At 42.7% G+C, this 25,616-nt stretch overlaps 1 protein-coding gene across 1 annotated transcript; it reads right to left on the bottom strand.

The window, feature by feature from the left end:
* Positions 1-501: 501 nt before the first annotated feature.
* Positions 502-15,969, bottom strand: socs5b (suppressor of cytokine signaling 5b). The gene is made up of 2 exons (XM_084076822.1): positions 15,682-15,969; positions 502-8,890 (listed from the first exon to the last, which is right to left on the bottom strand). The coding sequence occupies exon 2, from the start codon at positions 8,870-8,872 to the stop codon at positions 7,178-7,180; it is 1,695 nt and encodes a 564-aa protein (XP_083932948.1). The 5' UTR covers positions 8,873-8,890; positions 15,682-15,969; the 3' UTR covers positions 502-7,177.
* Between the last annotated feature and the right edge of the window lie 9,647 nt (positions 15,970-25,616).

Genomic DNA, 25,616 nt, shown 5'->3' with positions numbered 1-25,616 from the left:
TCCCAATTTGATTATACTTGAAGACTACAAGAACAAGAACATATAAAAACACATGTTTAAAGATCTGTTTTTGTAGAACATATCAATTTCAAATATTACAGTGGAACATCCCCAAGTTCAGGGGGAGGGGGGCATTTGAAATATTACAAATGTAACCATTTAGTTTGTTACATTTAAAGTCATTTTAATTTGCATGTCATCATTAAAGTGATCTGTTGTAGAAGGTGACAATACCTTTGTAAATTTGGAGGCAACATAGCCACTTGAATGCCAGCATGCCTATTCTGGGGGGAACATTCGCTATAAATAGCAAATGTAACTCAGGTCCGTTTTCACTAAGAATAGAGAGGGTTTAAGTGGTAAAGATCCATTGTACTGTACCTATCCTTGCAGTGATCAAGAACGAGAACTTAATAAAGTCGCCCACTGACTTCCTCCGAAACTGAGCAGACGAGAAGGGGCGAGGAACCATGTCGACATTAAATCACGAGCCAGTGTGGATTACACTTAACAGTTTTTATTTGGAATATTAAGACAATGAAGCATAAGCCAAGCACCAAGAGTGACAGCTACACGTGTCGCATCATACGGCTCTTAAAAATGAACAGGTTATACTGGAAAGAAACAACTGTTTTTTTTACTTGTCCTTTTTTTCCATTTAACGGTGAAGCAGATACACGGAACAACAAAGACACTGAAATGTGAACATGATTACGTTTGTTTACACTCTCCTACCTTCCGGCAATAGAAAAAGAAAAAAAAGGCGAAAAGAAAAAAAATAAGAAGAAAGTAATGGAACAGCGATATTCGTCTTGACTAAAGTTTGGTTAGCCCAGTGGCTGGAGCCCTGGATTTGAGGGGCTCTCCTGATTGGTCAGAAACGAATAAGGCGGTCTGGGAATAACAGCGGCGCTGTAGAACAGTGGTTCTCAACCTTTTCAGGCCGCGACCCCCCGAAAGCTTAGGCATTACATTTAGCTTGCAGATCAGCCATTTAATTTTGTTTTGGCCTCTTTCTTATATAATTTGACAATTTTGCCAATGTTTGACCAGTTTTTATTGTATATGGTAGTTTTTAGATTACTTTTGACGCAGTAATGGTCTTTTTTCTTTTCTTAATTTCTTTTTTCTGTATTAAAACGGTCTTAGAAGTCCTTAAACTGTCACTTCACTGTCATCTGGGGGTCCTGACCCACAGGTTGAGAACCACTGCTGTAGAATGACAACCATTGGTTCCCATCATTGTCAAGTCCTGTTGCCTCGGCACCCGCATCCACACAGCAACCAATGTGCACATACAGCATTAAAGTGACTGAGGATTGCAACCACTGATACAGTACACTCCATTGCATATTAGGGAGAAGTAATAATGAAAAATGAAAATATTTAGTCATACATCTTTCTTTTTTATTTACTCTATCGTGTTTGCATATAGCACTTAACCCAGCTTTCCAAAAAAAAAATATATGGGAAACATGAGAATAAAACTTTTGTTTAAAATTAGTATTTTTGTTTGTTTGTCCTCTAAAAGCAGAAACCATGAGCCGTAGCAGGGGCTGGGGTGGGGGCACCGAGACCTGCTTCCAGAAGTGTATAGCTGTGGTTGAAGGGGACAAGCTGGCCAGTTGCCTGCCTCCCATCCTAACCACACCCAGTGGTTTCCTGCTACAAAACATGGCTCTCAATAGTGCAGCTAAATAGTGTCGTTCTAACAACGATATTATAAGTTCAAAATAGTTAAATTCACGGCGTTTTTTTTTTTTTACCTCTTCAGAACACAAAATATACATGTAAACACCCATCTTTGTTCTTCCCTTTGTGGGGGTGGGGGGGGAGGTGGGGGGGGGGGTTACACAGAGAGGTGGTGCTGGCTTAACGTGGTCCATGTTTAAGTCCCTGGGTAAGGATGGGATGACAGGAGGAGGGCGTAATATCTTAATGTCTTGGGGGGGGGGGGGGGGGGGCAACGCAAGTGCCAAAAAAGTGTTTGTGAGTGTTCGCAAGTGTTTTGTCTGTGACTGTGCATGCACGTGCACGTGTCCCAGACAGTCGGTGCACCACAGTTGAATAAAATGTCCATTCACCAGTTTTCTATTACACCATTCATCATACATACTATTTTTTATCATTTTTTATTTTTTGTAATATAGTTTTTATTCTCCAACTCTACAAGTCATATGGCAAACGTGCTACAGTTAACTTCAGAAACTTCCCATAGGGAAAACTGGGGTTGAGAGGGTCCTGGTGGGACTTTGCCTTGCACTGGGGGCCTGCCTGAGAATGAGAACTGGGTTGTAAGGTGAATGGGGGGGGGGGGGGGGGGCGCACGCAAAACATAGTTCACACGGGTCGCCTGCCATTACGCCTCACAGTCAACTCTGCATCCCCTCTGTGGCTCTGTCCACATACAAGCACACACACATACACAAGCACAACCACCGAGACTGTGGCACGGTAGGAAACACAAACGGTCAGGTCAAACGACATTGCTTGTAATGCCTGAACACAAATGAAATCCAGGACCACCACTGCTCCTTTTCTACCACTCGAACACGTTTCCACACCTTGAACAAATATACACACACACACACACACACGACACAAACACACAATTAAAGTGCCATTTACCTTCAGCAAATCCCACCTCCCGCAATGCCCAATCCAGCCAGTTCCCACTGCAGGAAGCCAGGGCACTCAATGGGGCATTGTGTGAGCCAGGCGCTCACTCTCTCTCCCTCTTTAATGCTAACTTTAGCCTAACATCTCCCTAACAGGGCTGGGTGAAGTAAGTGTGTGTGTGTGTGTGTGTGTGAGAGAGAGACGGGTGCTACAGCACAAACAAAAGGCCCTAAGTCCAGTTTTTACCACGTATCCCCGCATCAGCAGGGTGATGTTGAGGATGTGGTCTGGGAGAAGAGAGTTGGGGAGAGTAGAAGAGTCACACAGCACCCATTAGTCAACACAGTGTCCCTTTTAGTGCCCGGTAAATTTAGATGCTAGAGAGGTAAAATTAGCCTGTGATTAGCACCCGCGGGTTTGGGTGGGGCACTGCCAAGAGCTGCCTGCCAGCGCTAGGCCGGGTCATGATAGACAGGTGGCATAGAGGAGGAGAGAGAGAGTGAGTGTGTGTGTATGTGTGTTCAAACAGATATACCATGTGTAGTTGACATTGTGAATGCAAGGCTCGAAACATAAAAGTGCACATGCAAGCGACTTGAACGTCATCTTCTTTCCCCCCTAAATAATTATCCAGCCCGTCTGTGTTTTTTTCTTATTAATACACATGGGCGATTAACATGCAATATTCAAGCTTTCTGGAAAACAAAGTGCAGGGACGGGGGAAATATTTCAGACTTCAAAACGCAAGCTAGTGTTGTGTGTTCCGGTGGGGTTCAGTAAGCAATGTAAGAGTGGGACTCTTATCTGCAAGATGAGTCATGATTTCACCATTACACCCATCTAACCCAACTGAAACTGTAATCAACAAATCTCTTATTGCCTACAAATCAAAACTGAAGTCATGCTGTCTTAGTGTACAAAGACAGAAGCAGAAACATCTTTTGATTAACTTCCACTATTACTTGCAATTAAAATACCCTAACATACACACCATGTGTTCTGAAATGTACTTCACCCATGCTAACAAAGACCAAAGCACTCCATCGTTCATGGCAAGTATTAGAAGTTTGTGAAGCGGATAGGAACAGCGGTTACAACAGCATTCCTCATGAACCCCATTGTCCTTTTTTATTTTTTATTTTTTTTACTAAAAATGACGGCCCATATCTTGAAAATAATTGTCATCTTTCACTTGAAATATTTGTACAGTTATTGAAATTACTTAATTGTAATTGAGGTATAAAGCCACTGAGATAGCGACAAGCATTGCTAGTTATAACAGCTTAACTGGTGTGAAAGAGCCTTTGAGAGCTTTGGTCACAATGAATATATTCATGTAGGAGAGAATAAAAATGCATTGACACATCTGTTGTTCGTGACTCATTCTGATGGGATTAAAAATTGACCTTTAAAATGCACACATACACGGATATGCATGCCCACTCACTCACTCGGGTATATTATGGATTTTATTTCTTGGGAGAGGGCGGCTACAATGGGTCATTCCTGCTGATTAAGATGTACAACAATGTTGTTGATAAATGGGTACAACACCCTTCTGAAGCCTAACTTGACAACTGCTGCCGTCAGAAGCAAGGCCACTTGTTAAAAAAAAGTCACATGGACAGTTTTTAACCTACATGCCCACCCAGCTCTGATCTGCCATCAGGTTTGGGCATCAAATGAAGCTATTTAGAGGACAGACATGGATTTCGGGCTGACGTTGGACCCACTAGAGACCAAAGAAAATGTTCAAGGCTACTGGTACAGAAGCCAAAAATGTGATGGGGGGGAGACGGATGCATGCTTTAGTGAGTGAAAATGGGCATAACAAAACTACTGCTAACTATTACACTCAATCCCCTAGCTAAAAAACAACATAGCACCACTAAATCTTTTCTTTAGATTAGTATCACTTTTTTCGTATACAATATTTTAACGTGCACCATGAATAATGTGAGCTCAGAGCTCATGCACCTTTGTCTTCTTCACTGTTCTCTTCAGTCTCATTAGTCTGGATGGGCCGTGCTGGGGCATTTCATGCACCATATTTCCACTGAAAAGTGAACTGGAACGAGATTTAAAAGAAAGAAAGAAAAAAGAAAAAGAAAAAAAAAGACAGCTCTCTAAAAAGGCACAAAGGTTACAATTGGTTGTATTTTCTCTTCATGATGCAAACTCTCCATGGAAATGACAAAGCCAACCAGCATTATGCATGTCATAGGTCATATAATGGAGTTCATTCAGATGAAACAGTTAGGTTATATAATCAAGACAACTGGGGGAAAGTTTGTAATGCCTCTGAGAGTTCAGGGCTGGCCTACACAGTCAGACCCTCCAATACAACCGTGCATGTCTTGGGACTTGACAAAATAGAAGTGAAATGACTACTCAAACAAACCCCAACTACTGAGAACAGAGATGTTTCGTCATTGCATAATGCTCTTTTTGAAATTAAAGCTACAATCCGTACGTACTTGCAACGCAATGATGTCCAAACAACAACAAAGATGGCACTGCATCTAGTGTCCAATCCGGTGCACCATCAGCCAGGTGTCCTACCTGACACCAGGGTCAAAGTTTCTCAGTTTGAGAGTAGAGAGTCCACCTCCAACCACTGCAGATGTGCTCGCTGTATAGTATTAACATTATCTACCATACAGATTTGTAAAAAAAAAGAAAAGAAAAAGATACTGGATTGTAGCTTTACAAATGTCATATGCCAACTGTCTTCACACTTGTCTTTATTATTCAAACAAAGAGCACTACACACTGAAGAAAAATAATGCTGACATTTTTCGTGGGAGCTACTATTCTGAAAACTTTCAGGTCATGTCTTATGAGGTTGTTTTGAAGTTGCTCTGTCATACCACTAACGGGATGATCTAGTTTGTGAGGTCAGCCATCCTCTGTATTCTAAATGTTTCAATGTATTGTAGTGTCTCATTAGCAACGCCAGCCTGGTTAACAAATTAATAGTCATTAGTAGTCATTAACCACTTACGCTCTGTTTTATATGTTCAAAATTCTTGGAAAATAGCATTGCTGCCTATAATGACGCCCACAATAGGGACTGGTTGAAAGTGGTTAAGAGGGGTACTTTAGCTTTTTTCTTATTTGTCTTCGCCTGCCACTGGTCGCATGGTAGGTCAACATTTGTCCCCAAATTCTCGAGTCAATTCCGAAATGGCTTGAAGGAATTCCTCACTCAAACCGGAGGGCTTTACAGTTAGCTGGCACAATGTGACAAATACCAGGTGAAGACGAATTACACTCAAAAGTATCCCTTTAAGTGTGACCAGCGTGCCAGAGGCCACTCAAAGATTACCAGTGTGAGGAAGGTGGGGTCTAAATCTCTCCGACACCAAAAAGCCACAGCACAAGTCCATAAAGACACAAGACTGTTTGACAGTAAACCTGGGAAATAAATCTCAGAAAGAGTATGATCTATGAACTGTGTGGGGGTGCTTGTGTGCGTGTGTGTGTGTGTGTCTGTGTGTATACACATACAGTAACAGCATGCAGAGTTACAGAGTTAAAGTGCCTGTGGCAAGTGAAGAACTGACAGACTGCTTTGAAAACTATAATGGCGGCAAGGAACTGTCAAAGTCTTTCCAGAAGAACCAAGCCTTCTCCAGAAATCAGTACTGTTATGCAGCGGAAAGACATCTTTAACCAATTCAGCTTGCACCATATAGGACGCAGTAGATAGATTCTGCATACATCGCAGGACGTAATAAATACGTAGTAGTTTGTATAACCTACACTACATTTTTCTCTTTGCCCCATTAAAAAGGGCACCTGATGTACTGTCCTGAACTTTGCAGATCCTATCAGAATCTGTCCCCTGTCCCTGGCTAAGTTCATACTGCTCCTTATTAAAGGAAAAACAAAAAAAAGATGGCAAGGGGTGCATCTGCATAGCTGTATCCATGGGACAAGCTCTGACTGCAGTTTTGCTAACAGCGCCACCAGACGCCCTCTCAACCCACACACACACACACACACACCTCAAAACCCTCACTGGGCAGGCGCTCCACGAGGCGCTTAGTCAAGCAAAACAGAAGAGGAGAAGAAAAAAAGCACAAAGTGAACTGTACAACATAGCTAACCATGTGGTCCTAACTAGAGATTTGGGATGAATAAGGTAAGCATGCAGGCAGGTCTACAGGCAGGGTGATGTTCTGGGATCAGGCAGACAATTAGCACAAAAACAGTAAAGAGAAGAGCGTTTGCTCTTTCCCTCCCTGCCAAAAAAGAAAAAGAAAAAACCTGTTCAACACTAAAACATGTGCTTGCCAGACAGCGTTATACTGAATATAATCATATGTAATTTTTTTGTGATGTAAGTATTAACTAAAACAATAAAGAGATTAGAATGAATCTTGTATAGCTCGTTTCACCTATAATCAACCCTCCCACCTCCTGTGCCTGACAGAGAGCCATATTTGTATGGCTTCTTCTGATTGGCTAACGGGTTCGGAAGGGGGGGCGGTTCTCAAAAGTTTTGTACTCCTCCTGCAGCATGTATGTGCAGGCCAACAGGGGAAGTCCCGCCCTATTTGACCTTGAGTGGCGGCTCCCTCTCTAGCCAGCGAACTCGTACTTTCTGTTTGTAGTGATACTCCTTGAGGAAGTCCTGCAGGGCCGGGGGCAGCGGCAGGGCGCCAATGCCATCGTAAGTGGTCCAGCGGCAGATGGCAGCACGCGCCAGGTGTTGTAGGCTGAAGGGGAAGGTCCGGTGGAGCGGCGCCGTGAGCAGCGGCTCAAAAAACATGCAGGCGCTGGGGTCCTTGTAGTGCTCCAGTAGGCCCGTGACGGTGGACGAGTGGAACACGCAGGGGTCATGGGCGTCGAAGCTGAAGTTGTGATTCCACTGCTCGATGCGGGCGTGCAGTGAGCGGTTATAGCGGCGGAAGCTGACTGAGAAGAGGTAGTCCTCCTGCGCCGAGTCGCGCAGCAGGAAAGTGCCCTCGGGCCGCCCGTCTAGCAGCGCCTCTGCCTCGTAGCGGTCCATCACTCCCCAGTAGCAGGGCAGAGACGTGATCTGCAGCAGGTCCGGCACCAGGCAGTGGATGTAGTCGATCTGAGTGTGGACCTTCCAAGGCCCCGGTTGCTGCCGGCTCAGGTGGCCGTCCCCGGAGGCATGCCTCTGCTTGGGCCTCCTGGCCTGCAAACAGAGGGTGGTCGAGTCCTCCTCCGAATCACAGTCCTGGGTTGAGGCTGCGGCCCCTAGCACCTGACCACCGACCCCCGACGACCCAGCCCCACTGGAGCAACCGGCCCCAGTGCCCCGCCCCTCCCCGGAGGTGTCTCCCAGGCAAGGAGCCATCTTTGGTCCCAGTTTGTAAAGAGAGGAGCCTGGCACTGAGGCCTCCAAGGTGTGGATCTGAGCGTTGGGCGGGGGGTCCACACCCTCCTCAATGCTGAGCCTGCGGCGCTCACGCAGGCGTTCCTCTTCGTCCTCGGGGGAGGGGTGGGCCGGGTCAAAGGCGTCCAGCAGGGCGGTGGAGGAATGCGGGCTGACCGGCGCCGTGTGCTGCTTAATCAGGTGCCATTTGTGGGCCAGGTCCGAGCCAGGAGGGAAGGGGCAAGTCTCTAGCATCAGCTCTGTCAGGTGGATCTTCCGTTTGGAAGTGACGGGGGTCTTGGATGAGCGTGAGCGTCGCCGAGGGGGAAGTGGGAGGCAGAGACCTACAGTGTCACTCAGCCGCTGCCGCAGGGAGCGAGCGCTGAGACTGCGTCCTCCAGATACAGAGTCTCCCATGTCCTGGATGGAGCTGACTCCATAGCGCCTGTCTCTGCGACTCCCACTCCCCCGCGAACGCCCCGACCTCCTGTCAGCTTCCAGAGAACTCTGGGTTTTGGTGGAACACGAGTGTTTTTTCTTGCCACCCCATGGAGCATGGCGGGAATAGGAGTCTCTTCGAGCCAGAGGCACGCCCCCTGGGCCTCCCCGTACATCCTCTGTGTCCTTGTCAATGGTGATCTCCACTATCTGAGGGATGTCTGACACACAATTGTGATGGCGTCGCCCCGCTGTTACCAGTGGGAGCGGCAGAATGCTCCTTGAGGGACTGGACGCCGCCGAGGTGGCCGGGGCTTCGGCCGAGCTGCCTCCCTGTCCAAGGTCCACCACGCAGTGCACGGCGTCGGCCTCGATGATGCTCTCTCCGGGTCCTGAACTATCGCTGTGGAAGAGGGTTTGGCATTTGCTCCTCAGGTTGCTCCACATCTTGCCCACTTTCTCCATCGATAGGAGACCCGGGACCTGCGAATGAGAGGACAAAACTATATAAGTGATAGGTGGAGAAATCACACCATGGCTTGCTTACATACATTCCAAACAAAAGTACAAGCTATATAAAATAAGTTCCTATATTTCATTTCCCCAATCTAGTAATTAAGACATGGTGTGAGTGTACCGGGAGGTCTGAGAGGTGGGATAGTTTGAGTAGCTGGAACGGCCGTGTTAGGAGTTGCCAGGCAGACGTGCAGGGACACAAGGCCACGGCTATAAATGAACCCAGGGATCTGCTCCCAGTTGATCTGCTGGTATGTACTGTATTACAGAGCCAGTCTAGACCTGACCAAAACCTTTCCCTGTAACAGCAGCAGACAGGCCACACACACACAGACACAGACACACAGACACACACACACACACACACACACACACACACTTCATCACAGTACCAGTGTTTGACAGGGATTTGGAAGTAGTAGCACCAACCTGCTTTCCAATGATGTGAATTTCAGTGCGAGCATGGTTACCACAGGTAAGTGGACAACCAAACACAAAACCTCAAAAAGGATTCACTCCACCATTGAGCATTTCCTTCTCCCTTTAACTCATGGCTGTTGGACTTTGTGCATCTAGTTGGAGATAACAGGGCAGGATCCCATTTTGAGTGCATTCATTTTTGTTGTATGGTTTACTAGCATCAGAAATCTAACCCTGGAAGTGTCCGCGCCATTCAATATTCACTTACATGGGTACAAGAAGGGATCTCATCTGCTCTTGAACCAATCTGCCTCTCTACCTACGACTTACAGATAACACTTTGTTCTACTTTAGGGTTAGCAGCACTATGTACCTTTTTCTTTTATGAATAAAATGTAATTTTGTCCAATCTGTATGTTTATACAATATAACTTATACAATTGGAGTGGTTGTATTTTGTCTACCTGTTCTTCTATTGAGACATTTAGATCGTGTCAAAGGTCATGTCTCACCTAGACACAGGATCTGACACAAATTTTTATCTGATGGTCAAAATTCTATTTATCCCCTGAGCAAGCAGGCAGGCTCCACTAGCTCAATGGTAAAAATGGCATCACTTTCGCAGGAAACTGGGTTCAAATCCGGGGTAGAAGAGGAATGTTACATTGTGCAGCTTCAAGACTAGCAATACTTTTTGGCTTAACATTGGCCCACTTGCAGGGCATACCTAGTGTCTTAATACTGACAAAGACAGGACCAACATGGAATTGCTCATTCAGCAGCAACAGACAGGGCTCTGTGGTGCATATGAAACAAGGCTGGTGCCCAGCACATGACCGATGAAGTTGATTCACCATGGCCTATATACAGATTTTAGTGGAGGGAGTATACACATTAAAATCTTGTATTAATTTCACTCAGAGTATATAAATGTAATCAAATGGACCAGTAAGGGTCCAATTGGTTACATTTGTACACCCGAAAGTTACAGATGGCTAAATTATCACTGAGGATTTTACTGTGTAGTACTCCCTCCACCCTCAAGTGCAGGCAATCACTAACCAAACTCATGATGTCTGGGCAAGTTCCTGGCCTGATTATAATTCTAACCGCCGAGTTCTTTTGTAGTGAAGATAACATTATGAAACCATCCCCTCTTGATGGTCACCAGACATTTAGAATACGGAGTCCTGAAACAACAGCAGCATGGGACAAATCAGCTGCTGTGAAGATGGAGTACGTAGTTTCTCAAGCTGTCAACCACTAAGCTGCATCACCAGATGTGACATGACTCATTCACTGTGGTTCGTTCTGTGCTCCAAGTTCGTCTGCACAACAGGCCAGAGGGTCTGGAGAGTGAGTGCAGTGCATTATCTAGCAGTCCATTGGAGGTCTTCCCTCTGCATTTTATGATGCCGAATTTGAGCCATTTACCCGATACGCTATGTACAGTAGGCCTACATGCAATGGCAGAATAAGCCTTAGTCAGAATGCAAAAGTGACCACAAGCATTTAGGGCCATTTGAGTGCAGAGGGAAAAGAATTGTACTACACTATAAAATCCTATGTTTTATTTTAACTGTCAGAGTGCGTGAAAAAAGAGAGTGCATTTCACTTTTCTGATTAACTTTCAGCTTTCAGCCTTATGGGTACAAAGTTAAATGAATACTCAGGATTTGTGTGTAGATGAAATAGGAGAGAACAGTGGAGAGAGGTAGAGGAAGAAGTCTATGCAACTCTTAACTCTGTTCTACTACGCTGCTACGCAAGACAATTCTCTGAGGGAGTCCTCTCCAGAGTCAATATCCCAGTTGAGATTTCTTATAAGATTTTGATTTCATTAATATAAATGTGCTTTTGAAGCCTAAGAATACATTTCAAACAGGGCTTCCCTGTAATTTTTTTAACTGTAAAAGCAAAACTATTAATTGAAATGGCTAAATCTAGCTTTTTCATCAACGTCAAAGCAGCCAGACATACATCCTTACAACCCTAGTTGGGTTTAAGACCGGTTGTACTATCCTACCCATGACTGTAGTACTTCAGTAACATGAAACGTGGCTTTAAGAATCAATCTTGCATCATGTTGACAACCCTTTTCTGCCTTCCCTTCAAGACAGACTGGAATTGTGAGGCTAATGTTATATCACATCAATCTTGGGAGGATGTCTTTTTCCATGTGGGTTGGCATGCTTTATGCTTCTGCTAGCTAATCAACTCAACAACAACAAACTTCCCAGTTATAATAAGACATCAGACAGGCAATTGCATCTACAAATGTCAAATGCAGTTTTGTGTGTGTGAGTGAGTGAGTGAGTGAGTGAGTGAGTGAGTGAGTGAGTGAGTGAGTGAGTGAGTGAGTGAGTGAGAGAGAGAGAGAGAGAGAGAGAGACACACACACACACACACACACACACACACACACACACACACACACACACGTATATATACAGTATATAATGATTTTCAAAAATGAATTTGTGGTTGGAATGGTTCAGGTGATACACGTTACTTGGCCAGACTTAAAAGTATAAATTTACAGAATACTGCCAAAATAAGGCCACATAATCAACAATAGCTTGAGCTTCTGCTGCAGAGTATAACTACACAATATTAGCAAATTATAGTCAGCCCCATGCAGAATTGGAAAGCAATTGCTATCAGGGGCCTGATAGGCCTGAAGTTAGTGGGGGGTGTCATTCAGCTAAATTACAGCAACAGGTAAAGGCCGGATTATACTTTACGGTTCCATGTAACCTCAAGGGTCCACGGACAGTGGACTCAACATAGTTCTGAGTGATTATACTACAATTTGGTGCAACACGGGGTGCACTCAATAATAGAAGGTATATTGTAATGACCTTCTTCTAGACAACTGAAGGAGAGAAGAGGTCTTACTGTATCTAGTATATTCTCATTGACTTGCATTGCACGGTTGCAAAAAACAAAACCCAGCTCTGCTTCCGCGACCTTATACCGAATCACCATGTTTATTATTGCATTTAAGAAATGACAATAGTACCTTTACCGATCCTTGCTTTTGTAATATACATTAGCAGAAAGTATGCATTGTGTGCTAAAAGTGTGACTTCGAGACCTGTTTCACTGCAAAGTATCACATTTTTTGTATCTACAGAACTAAGATATCTGACCAATATTTGGAGTTACATCATGGCAACACCTGAACCTCTACCAAAGTTTAAGTGAGCTCATGTTGATTGCAACTTTTACTCACTCAGGGATTTCAAAACTATTGAAATGAGGCTGTCTGCTTCATCAATTTACAACTTAACAGGCCATAAAACTTCATATCATATTATATCTTTAACTGAATATCTGACATAAGGTGCAATTTGGTGGTCAATTGTCAAGTTTGGTGACAAGCAATGCGGAACAAATACGCACACCTAGGTTGCCCTATTGGTGGGCTTTTGGAAAAAGCTACAACTATAGATACCTCAACTGTATAGGTGAAATCTAAGGTCTGAACCAAATCTAAACAATCTAAATTTGGAATTTTCTTTTTGGTCATCATGTCAACTTTTACATACGCTGCAACTTCTGCTGTCGACTGACTGAAACTGGCAAAAAAATACATTTATTTTACAATTATAACTGGCACAGACTACCAAACATGTTCATGACTGAGCTGTGAGTAACCCCAACATGTCCCCGAATGATCCATGTTTGTATCCATAGCCGTCAGTGTGACAGAATGACCAGTGAGACCTGACATGCCCTGCCAGTGCGTGCTACAGGGTCAGCTAGCTAATCTGCCTCAGTTCTCTTGTCCTCATTAGCATGTTCCATTCTGATTAGGCATCAAAGGAACTCAGTGAGCTATCCAAGACACACCAAAAATAATACACTGCAAATGTGAGACCCTTATAAAAAGATCTCTATGCACAGTATCACTACCTTACTGATTGGCGCGTTTGGTGGATGAACAGCTAAGACAAATGTCAGACAATATAGGCCCCAAGACTGCAATAGAGGTAAACGTACAATAAACAGAGTAGAGATCAAAAGAGGATAACAACATACTTCAGTTCACATAATGCCCAGGTCTGCTATGTGAGCCAGCCAAAGAGCCATGGATGTGAAATTATAACCTGGGTGGGAAACTAAACAGTTTTGTCTCCTGTCCACTGATGGTATAAAAAGTTTGCAGACTTTTTTTTTTAATTTCTGGATTAGAAAAGAACCTCCAAACCAAAGTTAACAAATGGTTGATTACTTGACATTACCTTGCTGGTAGACTTGCTTACTTTATGCCTGGTGTTAATTTCCCACCCAGGTTCTAACACTAGTAGTCATTTCTATGCACAGCCTTTATTGTGTGAAAAGTAAAAAAAAACAAATGAGACCAAGTACTGCTAAGAACCACTAAAGAGTTTAGCTTCAAGGGTGAATAAGCTCTGCTTGGCTAATTAAATTCAAAGTACAGTAATCTGTTAGTAATTTGGTGTGAATGCCACCACTGACAATGGCTCAACCCAGTCTCCAACCCATTTAAGGCCCTGCCTCTGAACAGAATTAGGCTACTTCTGCTCTTCGAAAGCCTAACACACCCATTCTCTGGGGATCCTAGTGATCTAAGAGAGGGCTGGAGAGCGGACAAGATTAAGGGAGGAAGCCTTCTCTGCCCAGACCAGAGTAAATGAGATATTTGTGGTGTCTCGCTTTCAGAAAGCCGTGTGGGGTGGCAGGCTTCCACGCAGGGTCTTCATGTAACTGAAACAAGACATTTCTGCACTCTTTAACACTGATCTTGTCAGATGCCAAACTCTTGATGACAAGATTGGCTATGAAATGTGACTGCCTTTTTCATCAGAGTTGAAGATATTACCATTTTTTTTAATACCATAAATTTCTGCATCATGGGACAGCTGCATCAAGCTCAAATCAATGGTTTAACTTGCAGCGTTCAATGATGTGCATTATAATATATGGCTATGTACGTTTCTTACAAGCAGTTATTACCAGATGTGTCATTGCCTGACACTAAAAACGCTTAGCAACCGATGCTTATTTTTGGGCTAATCTGCACTAGCTGCAGTGGAAATAACGTCGCATCAGTACCAACTAACGTTACCGCTAATTGGCTATATCAGTGGTTCTCAAAGTGGATTCCAGTGACTCTGTGGGTTCCTTGATGGGGTTCTAAATTGACCCATACAAGTCTGTAGCTCTAACAGTATACACATGGAACCAGTATACTGTCAGAGTTCAGGGGAGACCTTGACACTTTAAAGTTTGAGAAACACTGGTCTATGTGACGACTCCGAGCTAGCGGTGTGTCCTAGCAGTAATGCAAGAGGAGCAGCTTTCTAACTAGGCTAGTTGCTGTTACAAGGGCTTTGGCATGTTGGAGGCCCAACTTATCCCCGGCCTCAGTTAGCCAAGCTAGCGTACAGGCTAATGCGTTAGCCATACAATTTAAGTGTCTTGACATAGATGTCCATCCAGCAAGTTAGCTCTACTAGCCGAGCTATCATTTGTCTTCTTAATCTCGCGTTAGGCGTGTGGTGTTTCTGCACTAATTGTAGTTAAGGATTTACAGTTGTCTGGATAGAAACTAAAGCAAATGCACTTTACTTAACGTTCCACAAAGGAACTGTCAAAAGAGTGTTCCCAGTAGTTTCGTGTTGCTAGAATGCAACCCTTTAGTTCATGTCTAGAATAAAGATACCAAGGGATCGTAATTTACGTCACAACCAAGCGTCATGTAGCACAAGTGCTCCAGGCCCTTACATCTTATTACATATTAAGCTTAGCGTAAAGGGATATTTCACTTTCAAAAAATAAAATAATGAATGTGTTAAAAGAAGAGAAAAATCATGGTCGTTATTTATCCATTTATTTTTTGTAATTTTTTCTCAGGTTTATAGTATTTGAAAGTGAACTATCCCTGGTGAAAAGTTAATCATTTTCAACTTTCAGTTGAAGATGCGTAATTTTTTTGACCAGCAACACCCATCTTAGTAAGGTTGGCACATCGTAATAATATACTAAAACACCCATCTTAGTAAGGTTGGCACATCGTAATAATATACTAGATTACAACAAATTGAGCCTCGAAAGTAACCATACATGCTACAAAACACACTTCCGATCGCATGTTGTGACGTCACGGTCGCATCCTTGGTATCTTTGGGCTTAAACGTTAGCTTGGCAACCAACTAGCGAGGTTAGCACGGCGTTAGCTTGTAAAAAAAAAGAAAATCGACACAAAATTCCTCGTGAATTAAACGATACGGTGTCGCTGAGGGATGCATAGCAGGCACATGGAACGTGTTAGACAGCAGGCCGCGGGGCTTGTAGAATTCACAGCTTACCCTTTTGTCTCTTAGAAAGCCCTACTCAACAGCTCTCTTTGTCTGCAAAAAAATGGCTATGAAGAGAAGTCAGGCACATATTATTATCCCCCTTGCGGTCCACGGTGTCAAGGCTAGTTGTCAGTTTCATTCCGAGTAACAACTTAACCCGAGAAGATGAATTCATTTCATAACGGCTAAAATATTCTTCGTTAAATGCCGCGACAGCCTGAGCTTTTTTTTTCATGGTCGAGTCCTCATTTTTTTTTTCTTTTTTTTTTTTCTCGACCCGTGGTCCGTTGCCGTTCCTGACAGCCTGGATGACGACGGTCGCCGAAGCAGAGAAAGAGCTGAAAGAGGCGGACGGACGGTGGCCAGTGTTGCCAGGTTTTGCGAGAGAAACAAGGAACCATGTCTAGGAAAACAAGCCCAAAATAAGCCACATGAGACCTTTTAATTTAGACCCTCCAGAAAAACGCAGGCAAAAATCCTTGATTATGCGGGCTAAAATACTTGATTTTGCAATATGAGGGGTTTGTATGTGATTTTTGCGAAATATGCGAGAAATTGCGAAATATGTGAAAAGTTGCAAATTTGCAAAAAGTTGCAAATTTGCAAAAAGATGCTGTTACGAAATATGCAAAAAGTTGCGAAATATGAGGGGGTTTTATGTGATTTTATGCGGTGAAATTGCGGGAAGTTGCGAAATATGCAAAAAGTTGCGAAATATGAGGGGGTTTTATGTGATTTTATGCGGTGGAATTGCGGGAAGTTGCAAAAAGTTGTGAGATATGTGGGGTTTTATGTGATTTTATGCGGTGAAATATGCAGGAAGTTGCGAAATCTGCGGAAATATGCCAAAAGTTGCGAAATATGTGAAAAGTTGCGAAATGTGCTGAAATATGGGAAAATTTGCTCGGCCACATGTGATTATGTGCCCTTTTTGAAAAAAATATAATCTGCGCCGTTTGACTGATTGTGCGATAAATTATGCGATTGCATAACATAGCCGATGTACACGCTCACAACGCGGTGTGATGCAACGCGTTGTGAGCTTGTAGATCGGCTATTTTTTTTTACAAAAACATATTGAAGAAAAGGTGGATAAAAAAAACCCCACACAAATCTTGTATGGGGTCCCTCACCTTATATATTTTCAGATGAGGCCGGGTCTGCATGCACATACTCATACATATTACTTTTGGGGTCCTTGACATGAAAATGTTTGAGAACCACTGGTTTAAACAACATTAGGAAACAAGACCAAAATAAGCAACTACACCTTAGAAACAAGCCCCCAAAAAACTCAACCCGCAACTACCAATATTTACAAGCAACTTTACAGAAAAAGAAGCCCAAAGTCGCTTATAATAAGCGGACATGGCAACACTGCCGGTGGCCCGCATGCGGGAGCGGAGCCGAGTGGCACCACTGCGGTCCAATGGCGACGTGGGGGCGGGACTGAACGCCTCGCACAACTTCCTTCCTATGGCAACTCGGCGGATAGGGAAAGTCTTTGAAAATAGCCGATCTGCAAGCTCACCACCCAAAGCGGTCGCAATGCGCTGTGAGCTTGCAGATCGTCTGTTTTCGCCGCGCGACACCACCGGTCGTACGGGCGAAGTGTGTCGGGGCTTTGGAAGTGTGTGGCAGTGTTGTCAGGTTTTGTGAGAGAAATAAGCAAAGTAAATGTTTAAAATTGGCATTTTAAACATTTACTTGAAAATAGCAGATCATAAAATGTGGAATATTTGGAAGATTTTTGAAACATTCTAACAACACAAATCTGGTCCCTGGCACAAACCTTTTTCAGATGGGGATAGGGACAAATACATATTCATTTGGGGGTCCATGATTGATTGATTGAATACTTTATTAAACGTTTGCAGAAAAAAGCACATGAAGGTATAGTTCAATACAAGGTCAGCTAATAGGAATTTAAAAACCCAAGAAAGCCATTGGCTTGTTTCCATTGGGGTCCTTTGTACTCAATTCACAGTGACATAAAATGACAGACAGATACACTACTATGCAGAACATCATAAAAACAATTTAGGAAAAAGAAAAACAAGAATCAGTAAACAGTTCGAGGGGAGGGGGGCTAGGTTTTGACTTTTACAGGGGCCAGTTTCGAATTATTTTGCATCTACACTTTAGAAACAAGTCCCCAAAAAAACGCAACCCGCAACTACTATATATCTATACAAGCAACTTCACAGAAAAATAAGCCCAAAGTCGCTTATAATAAGCGGACATGGCAACGCTGGTGTGTGGGCCTCCGCATGATAGGCATCGCATGGTACCAATGGACGGAGACCGGAGAGACGGACGATGAAGCTCCTCCATTGGCAGCTGCTTGGAAACGTGGAGGTAGAAGTGATGCTGGTGATGGTGTCCAGTGGTGGAGAAAGTACTCAATTCTTTTACTTAAGTAAAAGTATCAATACTGCAATGTAGAAAAACTCTGTTACAAGTGAAGTAAAAGTCTAAATTTTCTTGAGTGAAAGTACAAAAGTATTGGCATCAAAATATACTTAAAGTACCAAAAGTAAAAGTACTCATTATGCAGAATGTCCCGTTTCACAAGGTATGTATAAAATGTATCAAAATCCTTTGAAAATAGCAGATCTACAAGCTCACAACATGTCACATGATGAAGCGCTTTGAGCTTGTAGATCGACTATTTTCAAATAGCCAAAGTTTAGATAGGGCTGAAGTGGTTCATTTGTATGACTAGAGTTTTCAAATAATTGTAGTGGAGTAAAAAGTAGGATATTTGCCTCTTAGATGTAGTGGAGCAGAAGTAACTGTACTGAAAATTGGAAATACTCCAGTAAAGTAAAGGTATCTCATCATTGTACTTAAGTACAGTACTTGAGTACATGTACTTAGTTACTTTCCATCACTGGTGGTGTCCGGTCCCAGCCAAGGGCAGCAAGTTGCACCAGCAGCCAGATCTTTCATGACGAACAGAGGGCCATGCAGGCCCAAAACAAAGGATGGGTGCTGATGCTGCTGCCTGCAACTTGCTAAACATTTCATCATCATGAGTCATGACAGCTGTTGTAAACTGTGCTCCGCTGTACCAAGTCTAATTCCTAACATGTTCACATGTCATGGCAATAAAGTCTTCTGATTCTGATTCTGTCACATAATGTCAGATAGTTATTTTTAATTATATCATCATCAATACAATTACTAGGATACCTCCATCTTCTAACCAACATTTATGATTATATAATAATAATTATTAATAATAATAATAACAATAATAATAATAATGCCCTCTCCCAACATCACTTGAACAGTATGGCTACCAGGGTAACCGCTCGCCCCCAGTGGCGAACCATCACTCGCCCGCTTGAGCGGAACTCTCGCCCCAGCGGTGGACCACTCTCCCCGTCTGTGTGGAACGCTCGCCCTGCTTGGTGAGAACAGACTGCAGCCCCTAACATTAAGTTAGGAAGTAGGCGTTAGGCGTGTTTTGGGGGACCGTTCTTGTATTCAGAAAAACTATTACAACGACGGAGGCGCGACTTGAAGCGGACTTGAACCACGAGAGGCAACGCCGAGCAAGCTCAGGCGAGCTGCCGTGCTGAATGTGGCGAATTCCGCTTCATCCGACTCAGCGGCATTCGAGTTACGTCCACATAGGGACAGAATTGTAAATCATCAGCCACTCCTAGTCTAATTATCCCTGACACGTCAAAAGTAGGTTCTGGTGGCCAGAAATAAAAGGTGGGTCCGACCGTTCCGAGGTCGCTCGATTTGTGGGTCCGACCGTTCCGAGGTCGCCAGATTGTCGGTCCGCTGTTCCGAGGTCGCCGGATTTGACTGGGGTGAGTCCCCATGGGGCGAGTGAACTTTGCTGGCCACTGGCCAGACATTATGGGTCCGACCGTTCTGACTTTCGACATCGACAGATTTTACCGGAGCGAGCGTGTTTTGGGTCGACCATTCTTGTATTCGCTACCAGCATGTCGGACATGTAGCAAATGCCACTATCATACCTAATTAATTTGGCCTTCCGAAATATTACGACAAGTTTTCATGCATACAACATAAGTGTGAACAGCAAGTTTAAATGCAGCTTAATTAGTTTCCACCAGGGGTGGGAAAGCAACTCTTTTTGATCTACCATGTGATCAGATTGGGGGTAACCGGAACGCTCGCCCCAATTTTTTCCGCGGACCACTCGCCCCCAGCGGCTCTTGTATTCTTGTGTTTGTTTCACTGAGGATAAGGTTAGGAATAAGTTTAGGGTTAGGCATAGTTTTACTGAGGTTAAGTTTATAACGTGCCCGAAAAGGTTACCCACCCTTGGCTTACATCAACATGTTTTCAGAAAGCTGTCTGTGTATAAACCTTGGCAATAAAACATTTTCTTCACATGTCTAGTTGGCAAAATGAAAGGTGAATGCTAATGCTAATGCTGTGGCATCAACTGTTGTATAATTAAAATGTGGTGAGCATTTAAGTGTAGACGTGACATAGCTTACACCAATGGAAATTCGAGGACAATTCTAAGGTCACAAAGGAGCATTCAAACTCACACCCGAACATGAGGTCATTAAGGTGGAGTCATATCATTCATGACCACATGACACAAATCATAATGGCAGAGTAAGTGGCATGACTCAATGAAGTAGTTAGCAGAAAGTGATGTCCAGCACCAGGAAAATCACTATCATTCACACTACTACCATCATGACCTAGATATAGGTCATTAGAGGTGAAGAGGGATAACTTTTGCAATAATTAGTTTTCTATGCCATACCCAAATACTCCACTGAATACCTGTATGACAGTTTTAAACCTGTCCAAGCTGCTCCAATTCCTTCCGTATGTTTGTTACACTTAACACACTTTATGACTTATTACTACTTAGTACCTTACTTGTAATACAACCTTTATTACATACTTGTGTGACAGATCAAGTATTTTAATCTCAAATTAGATAAATGGATTGGCTTGGTTTGTGTGGCAATATTATTATAACAAACCTTTCACTGGTCAGTAGGGCGATGAAGTCTATGTTGTTATCAGGCTTTGTTACAGGAGATGGAGTATAAACATAATTAATTTTAAGAATCAAGAAGAGTTTTATTTGTCACTTATTATACAAGTAAAAGCTGTGAAATGTTGGTGGGACCTGTTCCGCAGAACTGTGCTAACAATACAATACAACAAGAATGTAATACTAGCCTAATAAAAAGTATGAATACAAAATAATAAGAATAATAACACTGGATACCAAATCAAAGTTAGGGTTAGGAGCTTGTCTTAAAGACAGGTTCAATATCTTGTGCAGGGGAACTGGGTTCAGCATGAAGTTGTAGAGTGCCACAGACTGTTTTTGCCGAGGCAAAAAGGACAGGGCTGCCATCTGGTGGCTGCAGGATGGAAACAAAATGACACTATTGTTAAGTACAATTATATGACTATAGTCATAAAATAGCACAAATTCTGCAATTCTTTGTCAACATTATTAAACTAAATTAAGATAGTACTAGAGGTAACTTTAGTACTATTTTAATGTACTTTAATATGGGTGAATTTCTCTCTTTTTTTACATGGTACTATTGACTATGCAAACCTCCTCAGTCCTGAGACCATTACTTCTGATTCTTCTGCTGATTGAAGCTGTCAACTGACATGACAAAAATAGACCTGAGGTGACTGCTACACAGTGGTGGGCAATTAACCGAAAATATATCTAAACCGGTATTTAGAACCAATAACTGACTTAATCTTGTTTATTTAGGTTAATCAAATAATCTAGAAGTAGGTTATTTTTTGGCAATTCTTTATTTCTTGTATATCAACGAATCAATACGAATTAACCACTTAACCCTGTATTATACTTCATTGTACAATGGTGGCGAACAAAAATAGGGAAAATAGCCAATTTACTAGCTACTGTATAGTGACAAGTTAGATAGAATGAATGACTTCCTTGGATTTCAAATTCATGCAACTGACAGCCCTGAAAGAGACTGGTATAAATAGAGCATATAAAGAAATACATGGAGATTATCATTGTAATAATCATTCATTGCAGAGGAAAAGAAAAAAGCATACATAAATAAATGCAGTTTACTTTTGATTTATTGCTTACCTGGAATGTGTTGTATTTATTCACACTATAGTTTTTAGTCTCCGTGATCATTGTTGCAACGATGGCTCTGTTGTATGGTATCACTACTATACATAACTCTACTGTCACATACAGTAGAGTTTTGTAATACCACTTGGCACTTCTCTCATTTACTAATTGCAGTTGGGTGACAAAATATTTAGTAGGTTGAAAAGGATTATTGTGAACTTTGAGTGGACTTGCCCACCTGCATTTTGTTTTCCATGGCCTATCTGGTGTCAGAAGAATACAAGTGATAGTACACCAATAGTTTTTATACACTACACAATACATGGAGAATGAATGGATAAGGGACAGTGCATCATTGTCATGCATGTAGAATTCACCAATCTTGTATTGGTCATGGCAGCATTGTGACAGTCAGCAAGTTGGCCCTTGCATGCCAACGGCAAGTCATGCTTCCGGTCACAGTCATGCATCTGGTGCGTTGAGAATTTGGAGTGCATGTGCAACATGCCAAATACATAAGCTGGAAATTCATTCATAGTTCATTCAGAGTTCATTGATCACTGATCTGCTACAAGCCTATAAGGTCACAAGGTGCATGGAGCCACAATGAGGAACCACAGTGTGGTTGTATCATTCAGTCTGTGCTACAGTAATGTTGCCATTGCAACTATTGCTACTAGTACAACTACTTCTACCACAGCCAGTACTACTTGTCAAGTCAAGTCAAATGTATTTATATAGCACATTTCATAGGACAAGCATAGACTCAATGTGATTTAAAATAAGAAGAGAAAATGCAACGGTCAATGATGAACAAATTACACATATGATTAAAACATAAGAATGAATACTACTGCATCAAACTAAATGAGTCACGAGTGCTTCACCAACTCTCACATGTATGATCAATGACAAAATAAATTATGTATTTTACAAGGAAACTGTATGAATACATTAATAAACCAACAGGTTTGCTGTTGGATTTAGCCCACCCCACTCCCACCTCAACACCCCCTCAGCCCCTTTCCATACACAGATTAGCTTTTAATGTTTTTAAACATGCTTTTAATATTTTTTTTACAAATAAGCAAGCAAGAAATTCATATTTGTTTCAGCAGGGTGAGATAGGGTTACTCAACTATAAATCTCAGTTTTCCCTGTAGGATCGCATGTTGCTTTGGGACAACTAGGGACGTGAACTGCTGGGTTAAGGGAAGATAATGAAATACTGTACCTCAGTGCTTCTCGAAGTGGGATCTGGGGACCCCCAGGGGTACTGAGGGGGTTTCACATGGTCCCCAGCTGAATGATTGATAATTAGTAACCAAATGGACCCTTACAGGTCTGTAACTCTGAGGAGTTTAGACTCTGTGAGTTATGGGGTTTCATGGCCTAATGCATACCAAACTTGGTCCTTGAAATTAAAAAGTTTGAGAACCGCTCATTCAAATCAAGTATCATTGCGAACCAAAAGTTCCCAAGCCATGATGTGGCCCATATAGGGCAGGAGCCTACGTATCCTGTTTCTGTAGCGTGAGGCAGCTTGATGTACAAGTACACCCTCTTGACATGATGCTAGTATGTCGCAGGGACTTACCCCCAATAGGCTCTATTCACAGCAGCCATATTATGAAGACATTCACAGGTGTTACCAATGATACTAATGAAGGCTCTGTTCCATTTAGTCTAGCACAGTGGTTTCCACGACCCCCATAACTCTGAGAGTGTACAAATGGAACCAAATGGACCCGTAAGGGTACATTTGGTTCCATCTGTACACTCTCAGAGTTACACACCCGTAAAGGGCCATTTGGGAGTGTTTCCAGTGAGCCAACATGCACAATATCAGCACCCTGACTCCGTCTGACCAGAAGGGAACAGAGCCTTCATTAGTATCATTGATAACACCTGTGAATGTCTTACAATATGGCTGCTGTGCATAGGGCCTATTCAACCCTTGATCATTGGGTCCCATCTTTATGGTATGACCCAGCCGGGGGATTGAACCACAAGGCCACTGATCTGGTTAACCACTGCTGTACAGTAGCATAAAAGATCAGCTATTAAAGCCCACCAGTCTGTGACTAGTAAGGGTGTTCTTTGTATGATGCTCACATGAATTACTTCTACAGTAAGGTCACTCTGATTTGATATAGAAGCATTTTTTCCACGCTGAAAGCCCTTGAGAAATGATCAGTGAATATGTCTTATGAGGCATATCATCAGTGGTTTTCAAAGAAATAACCAAGAATAGATTGCTGGGAGTGAGGGAGGGCATGATGAAAATCATCCCCATTTGCCATTTCATGCGAATTTCAACAGCTTAGCTTGCTCTTTAGTCATTTTTAGTATAGATGCCTGTGTTTTTCCACAGAAATTCATTGGAATAATTAGATTTTCCACCATTTGTGTTAGCAAGGATTGCATAAAAATCATTCAGTTTTATTTGATTTTACATAACATTAGTTCTTCTTCCATAAGTATGTAATGTTTATCTATATAGCACCTCTCAGAAGGACTTCCAAAGTGCTTCACAGCAACAGCAAAACGATTTGCGTGATGTTTGGACAAAATCTGTAGGAGTAGTCAAAAAATCTTCCTCCTGGTGGCGCTATATCAGGCGGCAGGCCCATGTGAAACATTTGGGGCAGAGGTTCTGCTCTGGCATCCAGGGAGTGTGTGTGTGCACAGTATTGCTTCCATCATGCCTTGCCAACAGTGCCGGAGATTAGCTGTTCACAGACGGAACCACACGGACGGACGGACGGACGGACGGACGGACGGACAGGGTGCAAAACATAGTCTCGTCCATGCCTTTCGGCCTGGCGGAGCCTTATGTGTCACATGTCAATGAAATGATATAAAATGTAGAGTGAAGATGTAATATACTGTAACATGTAGAGTGAAAATGTAATATACTGTAACATGAGAGAGGAAGCCAACGCTCCATATATAATCTTTTTTAATAGATCGGATGCACCCACTCATTAATGATTAAAAACAAGGAGGAAGTCATATAAAATGTGCATGTAAAATGGAATATTTGCTTGACCAGAAGAGATAGATGAGTATAACTTATTAACTGAAATATAACTGAACTTACAGTATGATCCCAGTGGTGTCATATGCACAATTAATTTTGGTCATATCAGTTGCAGAAGCAGTTACTATCCCATCCATACAGTATGCACTGAAACTGTACATTATTTTGTCTTGTTTTCCCAAAATCTGAAGAGGTCAGACTTGATATACCATATGTGGCCATCAGAAGAATGTGATTTTTAGACACTCGAAGTTCAATTCAAAGTGAGGATTTATTGACAGCATCCATAAGCATTTCTCAAGCACACACATTTATTCAGGGGTCAGGGTCAGAGGCAGAGCGCATTCAGGTGCTTTAGTTAAAGAGACGAGTGTGCAGGCCACAGCTGAAGTTAAGCAACGTAATGTATCCCAGAAGGCCATCCTACAAAAAAAACATAGTAGTTGAAGTAATCTGAAGCCATGCGCATTGCTCCATTTGCATTACTTATTTTAATTTGCTTGAAATCAATTACCAAAGTGATCAGATGTCTCGGCCCCTTCGTCTTTGCAACATTGCATGCAAGGAAATTGTGTATTAAGACAACTCTTCATGGGCCATTTTCTCCTGCGAACCCATGCATGCCGTCCTTCAAAGTACAATTGAAGGCACGCCCGTGATCTGGGCCTGAAAGATGCTTTAAAAGCAACCACACACAACCACACCATTCTCCAACCCACATCTAACAACCCGCCACCAAGCTTCACATTTATCCCGTTGAAGAAACTGAAGTGATTTTAATTGATAGCAAACATAACAGTCTGAAGA

This window comes from Gymnoscopelus microlampas, assembly GCF_963454915.1.
Source record: "Gymnoscopelus microlampas genome assembly, chromosome: 13".
NCBI lineage: Eukaryota > Metazoa > Chordata > Actinopteri > Myctophiformes > Myctophidae > Gymnoscopelus > Gymnoscopelus microlampas.
The sequence above is the reverse complement of the archived record's forward strand: the minus strand, read 5'-3'. Positions and strand labels throughout refer to the sequence as shown.

What these genes read in the sequence shown, in the direction of transcription:
- socs5b (XM_084076822.1), bottom strand. Translation starts at nt 8,872, where the DNA reads ATGGAGAAAGTGGGCAAGATGTGGAGCAACCTGAGGAGCAAATGCCAA.